General features: G+C 31.8%; 1 protein-coding gene across 2 annotated transcripts in view; it reads left to right on the plus strand.

The window, feature by feature from the left end:
• The window catches only part of LOC131928255 (uncharacterized), a 33,588-nt gene extending 24,720 nt beyond the window's left edge, over positions 1–8,868 (plus strand). For both annotated transcript variants that reach the window (XM_059284221.1, XM_059284223.1), the window contains 2 exons: positions 35–3,888; positions 5,897–8,868. In XM_059284221.1, coding sequence (XP_059140204.1) covers positions 35–3,885 — 3,851 coding nt within the window. In that variant the 3' untranslated portion in view covers positions 3,886–3,888; positions 5,897–8,868. The remainder of the gene's footprint in view (positions 1–34; positions 3,889–5,896) is intronic.

The raw sequence follows: 8,868 nt of genomic DNA on the forward strand, positions 1-8,868 counted from the left end.
GCTTTCTTTTTTTTTCTTTCATTCTTTTCCTTAGGTTGTTTGCAATCACCACAGTGTAGCTCCCTAGTGGTGTCTGATTTGGATGGTCTTGTTGATGTTGTTTTAACAGAGTTCAAGCATTCACACAAGACTAGTAAAAAACGAAAAATATCTAAGACATCTATGCAAAAATATGCTTTGGACCATTCTATTTCTAGCTTTGTGAATGATTTGGAAACAAATGCAGTGACTGATCGCAGGCAGACTAGACAACTATCTGCTAAACTTTTGCATACTTTGTATAAAGAACCAGCCCTAAAAAGAGCAAAGCATTTCAGTTTGTGCGAGCAGAGATCAGAGCTTGCAGCACTTGTTAGTGATTATTCTTTTGTAGATGGTAATCTTGTAAACAAGGAAGAATGGGATAGATTGGAAGACAAGTGTAAAAAAAGTTTGTCTGTGATTTTGAAGCGTGAAGCTCTGCTGGAAAAATGGGCAGGATCTTGTACAGATCTTCAGAAATCTTCACTAACTTATGAACATTGTTGTGCTGACAGTGTAGAAAGGAGCAATCTTCATCAGACATTTTCAGCTGTCAAAGAAATCAATGACCCTAAAATAAGTGATACATTAGAAAGAAACAGTTTCCTTAAAAATGTACAGAGTTTGCCTCTGAAGATATCTGACTATATCCATGTACCCAGCTCTTCATTTAGCAGACATGAATTTGCAGAAAAGAAAATTTCTAATCAGCACAATTTGAATGTAAAGGCACAAGAATATAAATATGCTGATAAAGTAAAATGCAAAAGTGAAACTGTTAGGTCAAATAGCATGTCAAAAAATGTGCATGCTTTTAAAAGCAGTAAAGATTCACTTAAACACAAACATAGGAGAGATAATAGAATGTCAACTCAGGAGAAACCAAAAAGACATCAAAATCTTGATAAAATAGAAATACTAAATAAAAAAATAAAAGTTCATTCATCCAGTGCTCGTGACCATAAATCTAGAGTGTCTGGTCGACTGTCTTTTTCATCTTTAAAAGTAGCACCTACTCTTGATAATGAAATTTGTTCAAGAAGTGAAAAACTAAATTTATCTGGGGGGAAAAGCAGCCCCAAAAGAAAATGTAGTGAACATGAATCAATATTAAAAAGCAGGGAAAGAAAAAAATCATCAAAGAAACACTCTGATAAGAAACATGATAGTCAAAGCAAATCACATACATCAAAGGAAGTCTTAGTGTCATCCTACAGGAATAGCAGTCATCAACATTTACTGAAGGATGAAAAATCTGAGGCCAGACACACATCTAAGGAAAAGAAATTAAGTTTGTCAAGAGAATTATCACCAGGACCGCCTGTACTGGAGAGGGCTATATCCCCAATTTTAAAATCACACAAAAAGGACAGTTTTGAAAAAACAACCAACTGCTCAAATAATAAGACTAAAAATGCAACAGTTAACTCATCAACACAAAAGTTAGATAAAAAGAACTTTGACAAGGGTGACAACTCAAGCAGAACATGTAGATCAGAAACCAGAACACAAAAACTAAATTTGAGAAACACTTCAAAATCAAGTGTGAAATTGGAACATACAGATTTATCTAAACTACCTTTACAAACAGCTTCCCATCATCTAAGTAGAAAAAGAGTTCATGAAATTGAGAAAAAACCCACGCGGCCATTTACACTGGATTTAAAATCAAGCAGAATGAATTCTAACAAGAGAGCTCAGGTAGAAAATAGACTGTCTGATAAAAATGGCTTAAATTTTAACAATTGTGATGATACTAATTCTAGTTGTAAAATAGAAAATAAAAGCCAGACTGCAGAGGCGGTTAAAGTGGACACTGAACAGTTAAATGAAGCAGAAAAAAATGAGCTTTTACAACATTCTCTGTCGATTGCATCTAATTTGGATAATCTTGATAGTCTACTGACTCCCAGATCAATGTCACAGAATGGTCAAATTGATGATGATACTGATAATGCTGAAATGATGACATCTAGTTCTGAGAGTGAATCATCACTAAAAAGCATAGATTTCAAGTCAGCTCCTGGAACTCTGATTGCCCTAGACAATAAAGTAGAAACCCAGTTGCAGAAAGAAATTGCATCCTTTCCTTTACCACCCACACCACAACCTACCCCAGTATTCCATTCTTTACCAGATTCTCCACTCTCAGATCCTGCATTAACTGATGAACCAAAAATAACTGTTGATGATAATTGTCCACCATCCCTAATTGATATGACTGGAATAAAGGGACCACATACACCCCCAGGTTCCCCTTTGTTCACTCATCAGAGTCGCTCCAGGTCAGCAAGCAATAGCAGTTCTTCATCATCAAGAGGTTCCAGTTGTGATTCATGTCACTCTAGCAGTAGTAGCAGTACATGCTCGGACAGCAGCTCTGAAAAAGAAGAGGAGCATAGAAAAGAGAAAAAAACACCACCTAGAAAACTATCTACATTACATCCCCCAACAAGCCTGAATATTTGTTCTCCTGTTCCATCCGTGCAGTATTCTCCTATGCCTAGTCCAAACCTAAATGGCTTGAATTATGGTCTTAGGAATACTGGTCCAACTGCATTTTCAAATCATAAACTGGGAGGATCAACTGCACTTTCACCTTTGTCTATATCAACACAAGCTCATGGTTATCAAATGGTCACAAGTGATCACTCACGTAGTCCAAATGGAATAAGAAGTCCTCTTCAAAACCAGCTAACCATCTTATCACCATCTTCCATGGTTAAGACTACCACTTCAGGACCCGTTAAAAGTTATATGTATTCTAAAAGTTCAGTTGAGTCACCAACTTTTATAGACTCTGAGAAAATTGAACTTGCAAGTGCAACTGAGAAAGTATTTACCAAACAGTTGGAAGAAAGGAACTTATCAAGAGACTCCAAAGAAATAAATAAAAAAATCCTGCACAAGACATCTGATGAAACTGTAGTTAGGAATACACACCTTATTGTTAAATCAGCTAAAATGGATGATTTTAGGGATACCATAAAAGACTACAATGCTAACAACACATCTTATATATCCCCTGACTCAGAAGAATATTCTTCTATTTCTCATACACCAACTGTACAAGAGAATCACATTTCAAAAAAAAATAATTTGAACATAATTAGTTCTGACAATACCTGTTATGAAGATTCCAAAAGATCACTTTATCCAAATCATGATACTGGTGCAACTAATCTGGAAAGCCCCTCAAATAAAGATTGCTATTCAAGGACTTTTCATAATTCAGCTGTGATGCCTGAAGTGCCATCATTTCCACCTGTTAGTCATTTTACTTCAGGTAGCAAAGATAGGTGTCTCCTACCAACAGGACAGATAGATGAAAAAAAAGCCAGTAGTTGTATGGAGCAAGAGCAACTACCTTGTTTAACATCATCAGATGGATATATATTGGATTTGCAAGAACCACAAGCTAAATCTACTAAACCTTTGCAAAACCTAGGCCCTCTGATGGGACCTAGATCATCTGTGCTCTTGACAAATGAAACCACTCCACCTGCAAAACCAAACCATCCATCAACTTTTAGATCTTATGGGTTTCGTCTAGGCAGTCCTCACTGGGGTTATAACTGTCAGCCTCCAAAAGCTCAAAGTGGCCAGTTGCGCTTCAGTAAACCCAAATATTCTATGCACCAGTTCTTTCCTCTACCAGGATTTAGAGATATGGGAGGTCATAATTTTCTAGACCAAACACATTCACCAAATGGGGCTGTGGACCACTCATTTGGGGCAGGTCAGTGGGAGCAGCATCCCCCACCTTTATTTCGCATGGGTGTAGGATCTGCTGGTGGTTCAGGGCGCACTTATCAGCAACACCGGCATTATTATCGCAACAAAAATCACCATCCTCATCAATAAAGGGTACGGTTTTTCTCTATGGTCATCCATATGGCATTTTTGAATTTGTATTCACAGGCTTAAGTGACTTTTTTAGTTGTTGTATTTCCCTATCAGACTACAATTTTGTTATATCCCTTTGTCTAGTGCAGTAGCTTATTTGTACTTTAGCATTTATCTTTGGTGAAGTAGTTTTCTTTTATATTTAGAGCTTGATGTTTTTCTGGTATATTATACTAAGTTAAATGATGACTTGGGTAATACATATTAATTTAGTTTACTAGTAATTCTAATATCTGTGAATAACACTGTAAGACTGACCCTTAACACCTCAATAGCATATATTAATAATAATATTTCAGTTGCAAACAAATGTTTGTGCTTTGACTATTAAAAAAATAAAGTAAAATTGTGCATGTAAAAATAGAACAGGTCTCAATATGCTAAGATATGTAAAGTAACATTATTTGAAACCATAGAAATACTTAAGTGTTGTCAATTATTAAATGTTAACTAAAATAACTTGTTGCACATTACCTCATTATTATATTTAGAAATACTTTAGTGCTCGTTGTTTTTGTTGTTTTTTTATTCTGAAAGTTAATTTCAATATTTGGTGAGCTTAATTTTTAAAATCACTATTTTAAATAATTAAGTTTGCTCTTTAAAATTAATACCATCACGGTCATTACACTGTTGCCATGTTACTTTTTGAAGTGTATAGAGTTAGTATTTAAAATGTTTAATTCAGTCTTCTATCTTATGGCATGGCCTAAAACAATAATTATTTTTGCATATTTTCCCTTCATAACAGAAAATAGACATAGCAAGTTATTTTGTTTTTTCAGTTTTCTTTTTCAAGTTGACTCCCAGTATAAAGTATAAGAAATATAAGAACCTTCATAAATAGTTATGCAAATTTTAAAAATAAACTTGCTTTCTTTAAGTGATCGTTAAAATGTGTAAGAGAATTTATAAGCGACCAATGTGTTTTTTAAAGTAAGCATGTTTGTTTTAATAGTTTAAAAAAATTTTCAGTGTATTTAAAAACTTACTTCATATTTTTTACATTTTCTGCTTTTTATTTATTTGTTCTTGACTAAGCCAACACAAAATATGACTTAAGTATTAGCGATCTCCAAAGGATTATCATCTACCTTTTTAATGCCAGTATTCTCAGGCGTAAAACCTTCCTAGATTAACAGTTCATTGTTGTAATCAGGTTGATCAAGAAATCGCTTGAGATTAATCTTGTTGCTTATTCCCATTTTATTATTGAAAATAGTAAACTTATATAAATTTTATCCACTAATTAAATATGGGTCAAAAGATTCACCACAGACCAAAAAACAGCTATTGTGAACTTAAAAAATAAATAATGTGTAATGACCATTACTAAATAGATATATTACTCAAGTCTGTGTGTAATGACCGTTACTACAACAGATATATTGCACAAATGCAAGTTAAAACTTATTATTATATAATGAGATTGTTTGTAGTTTCTACACGCATGCTTTGCTTCTTATTAGTATGATTATGGTTTAAATGCTACAGCCTTTTTTTTTGTATTTAAGTTTAAAATTAACCATCCAAGAATTGCCTGTCATATTTAAACACAAACATGAATAGAGGAGGGTTACCAGGTCAAAATATGTGAATCTTTTTAAAAGTAGTTATTAATTAGTTAAAGAGTTAATGTCCATAATTTTTTATTTATACTGAATTGAATGCTTGGCTGTGCATTAAAATATTCAGTTACAAATTACTCTAGTATATTTTCAGTCTAAAAGTAGATCAAATAGATGTATGTAGTGCTGTGTTAAAGGTGTGAAAATTATAAATATTGATAATTATTCTATTAGGTGTATTTTTTTGTCTGCACATCTATGTTAAAGCTTTTAATGTTGATTCAATGCATGCTGTGACTATACTCTATTCTAAAAAAATAAGATTTTTTTTTTTATGTATATCAACTTCAACTGTTAATGTTTCTGTGTACTCATGCGATTTTTTTTAAATTTAATTTCAGACTTGCGATGGATTGTTGTTATGCCCAAACAGACAAGAAATGGCCAAATAACTGTGAGCAACACTGTGAATAATCCTCATTAAACTCATTACTCTCACTAATCAATTTAACTGTCCCTGCCATAAGTTATTGCATAAGCTATAAGAGTATATTCTTCTTATCTAAAAAATCATGTAGCAATAAACATTAGATTGTAAAAAAAATTATGTGCACAACACATACCACTAAAACATTGTAAATATATTTTTTTCTCGTTAAAATCTTTTGAAAAGTTTGGCTTACATACTAATAATCAATTTGTTAACAGTTTCTTTAGTATTTATGTGAACCAATGTTTTTTTTCTAACACTTTAACTTAACAAAGAAGAAATTGGCCAGGTATTTTTAGTGTGAATATCAGAGGTACATAGACTAGTTTTTCTGTTTCTAAGGACTCCCTGTGATTGCCTCAGATGTAGTAAAAAGAACTAAATGCCCATGCTATGTATTTGTTAATAAACTCTTTTCAAAACTATTTTTAAGAATTTTAAAACAGCCAGTTTAAAAAATTGTTTCAAACGAATAGATTTTGTGTATATTATATTATTTTTTAACTGAAATGTAAAAACATGTAAAAAATGCTTTATTTTAATTTTCCAGTGACATGAGCAGCTTAATGTAACTTTTTCAACTGTTGTAATTTAATCACCAATTACTCACTTATTGTGTTGCAAGTATTGATTATCTTTGACCTAAAAATTTTAAGTCTTTGATATATTGTTTTTTGTTTTTTTATGAGCTAAAAAGTAAATTTTAAACAAATACATTTTTAATTCAGTTTTTATATACCTTCATTAAATGTTTTTGAAAATTCATAATTTTTTAAATTGCATTAAAAATCAAAATTTTGTATTAAAGGCTTTTTATCCATTTCATTTTAAATATATTTTCACAGTTAGTGTCGTTTTTTAAAGTTCCATAGAATTCTATTATTACTAGTCTAGTTCAATAATACATTAAAATGTCTAACCCAGTAAGGTTTTAAAGCCTGACTTTCCAGTGTAAATAATACTCTTATTTATTTTCCAATATTTAAACATTCTGAACCTTTTTTGTTGCACAAGCTGATCATAGTTCATTTAATTCTAGATTTAGTATGTTTATAAATGAAATGAATAGGTTTTTAAAAAAATAAAAAACTTTTGTATTTTTTTTTACTCAAAATTATTTTAAATCTTCAATATAGAAGGTTTCATGTAAATATGGTCATTAAAACATGTGTGGACTCTATTAGAATACCACCATGTTATTGCACTTGCTTATCCATCCCATTTGCTGTTACAGTACAGTACCTATTGATAGTTCACTTTGGAGTTTTACTTTGTAGGTTTGTAAATATTTTTATTAATCTATGTATATACAACTGGATTTGTTTTAATACAGTACTGATTTTACTGTCCCACTGGCACTTTAAAATTTTTAAGTGATTGGTATTGCTGGACCTTAAAAGAAATTTAACAAATGTTTTGGCTTTTAAGAAAGGACTGGGACAATTGGTTGTATAAAGGTGTTATCTCCCTACTTCTGTGGTGTAAGACAGCATTATTCTGGTGTTGAGAAAGAAAGCTGTAGGTATAGCTTGGTTGTTGGAATGGCAAGATTTTAATAATAGCCTGTGATAAACAAAACACCATTGTAATGTGGTATTGTGTATAGAAATAGAGATATTGGACTTGTCCCATGTGAACGCAGACAAAAAGCTTAATTGTTAATATTTAATTAGAAAAATATAAAGAAAAATCTATATATGAAAAGTTTTGTAAATATTTTCAGATCAAATTTATACTGATCTTAATTCATTTTAGTTACAATTAACTGGCCCAAAATGCCCTTTTGTCTTTTTCTGTTCAAGAGCTATGTGTTGTGTTAATATCGACAGTTGCTTGCAGATTTCTACTGTGCTTAACCTTTGTTGCTTTAGTTTGCTTCTGTTGTAATTATGTATTTTATACATTAGATTATCAGGGATGTGTTGTAAGAATATTTATAGTTTTGAAAGGCTTTTTTAAATGATCAAGTCATTAACACAAGTTGTGGTTGTTATGGTTTTGCTTTCCCTAGAATCATTATAAGAACATGAATACAACAACTAATAATGGCATCATATTGTTTGCCAATTTTAATAGAAAAAGGTTTTTACTACCTTATGGTGTGTAGAGCAGGAGAGGACAAGAATGATATCTTGTTTTAAAGAGAAGAGGGTTAGACTATATAACTAGCCTAATCATGTCCTCCGATTACAGCATACTATATTGCCTTAAGTATCTGAGAAAACCAGCATTGATATTTTTTTATCACAATCATAAGGACATCATCATTCAACTTCACGCAATGCAATTAGAATAAAAAATTAATGCACAGCTCATTTTCAAGAGCGAATGCATATGTCGATTCTTTGCTGAAGAATCTATAGATGACAGTGTCGAGTGTGTACAGAAAACCATACAGAGTGAATTGCTGATCTACCTCAACATTTTGATTCAGTCAGATCATGCACATTGAACCATTGTGTCAGAGCATTGTAAAAATACAATCTATGGCATCTACACTGTACCTGGCATAGATGATTTGGTTTTAGGCAACATTACACAAGTATATATGAGTCATAACTTTCTGTGAGTTTAACATGCACAAAGCCACCAAGTATTCTTGATGGAACTGGGAAAAGGAATCCCATTACTTTAGTTTCTAAGCTTTTAAAATCAATAAGTTTTTTAAACATTTTATTGCAGTTTAGCAAAATGGTTTCTAAAGATTTTGTAGCTGGTACAGAATAACTAAAACTGAAATTCCAAGCACTTGAATTTTCAATGTAATTATTTTTCTGTACTATTAATGTTGACAAAAATGTAATAAATGGGATTTTCTTATTTTTTTTTGTGGTGGCTAGCTGTATGTTTTAATGTTAAAAATAATAAACTTTTCATTATACA

The sequence above is a fragment of the Physella acuta genome, unplaced genomic scaffold (assembly GCF_028476545.2).
Source record: "Physella acuta isolate Inbredline_101_S28 unplaced genomic scaffold, ASM2847654v3 ptg001480l, whole genome shotgun sequence".
NCBI classification, from domain to species: domain Eukaryota; kingdom Metazoa; phylum Mollusca; class Gastropoda; family Physidae; genus Physella; species Physella acuta.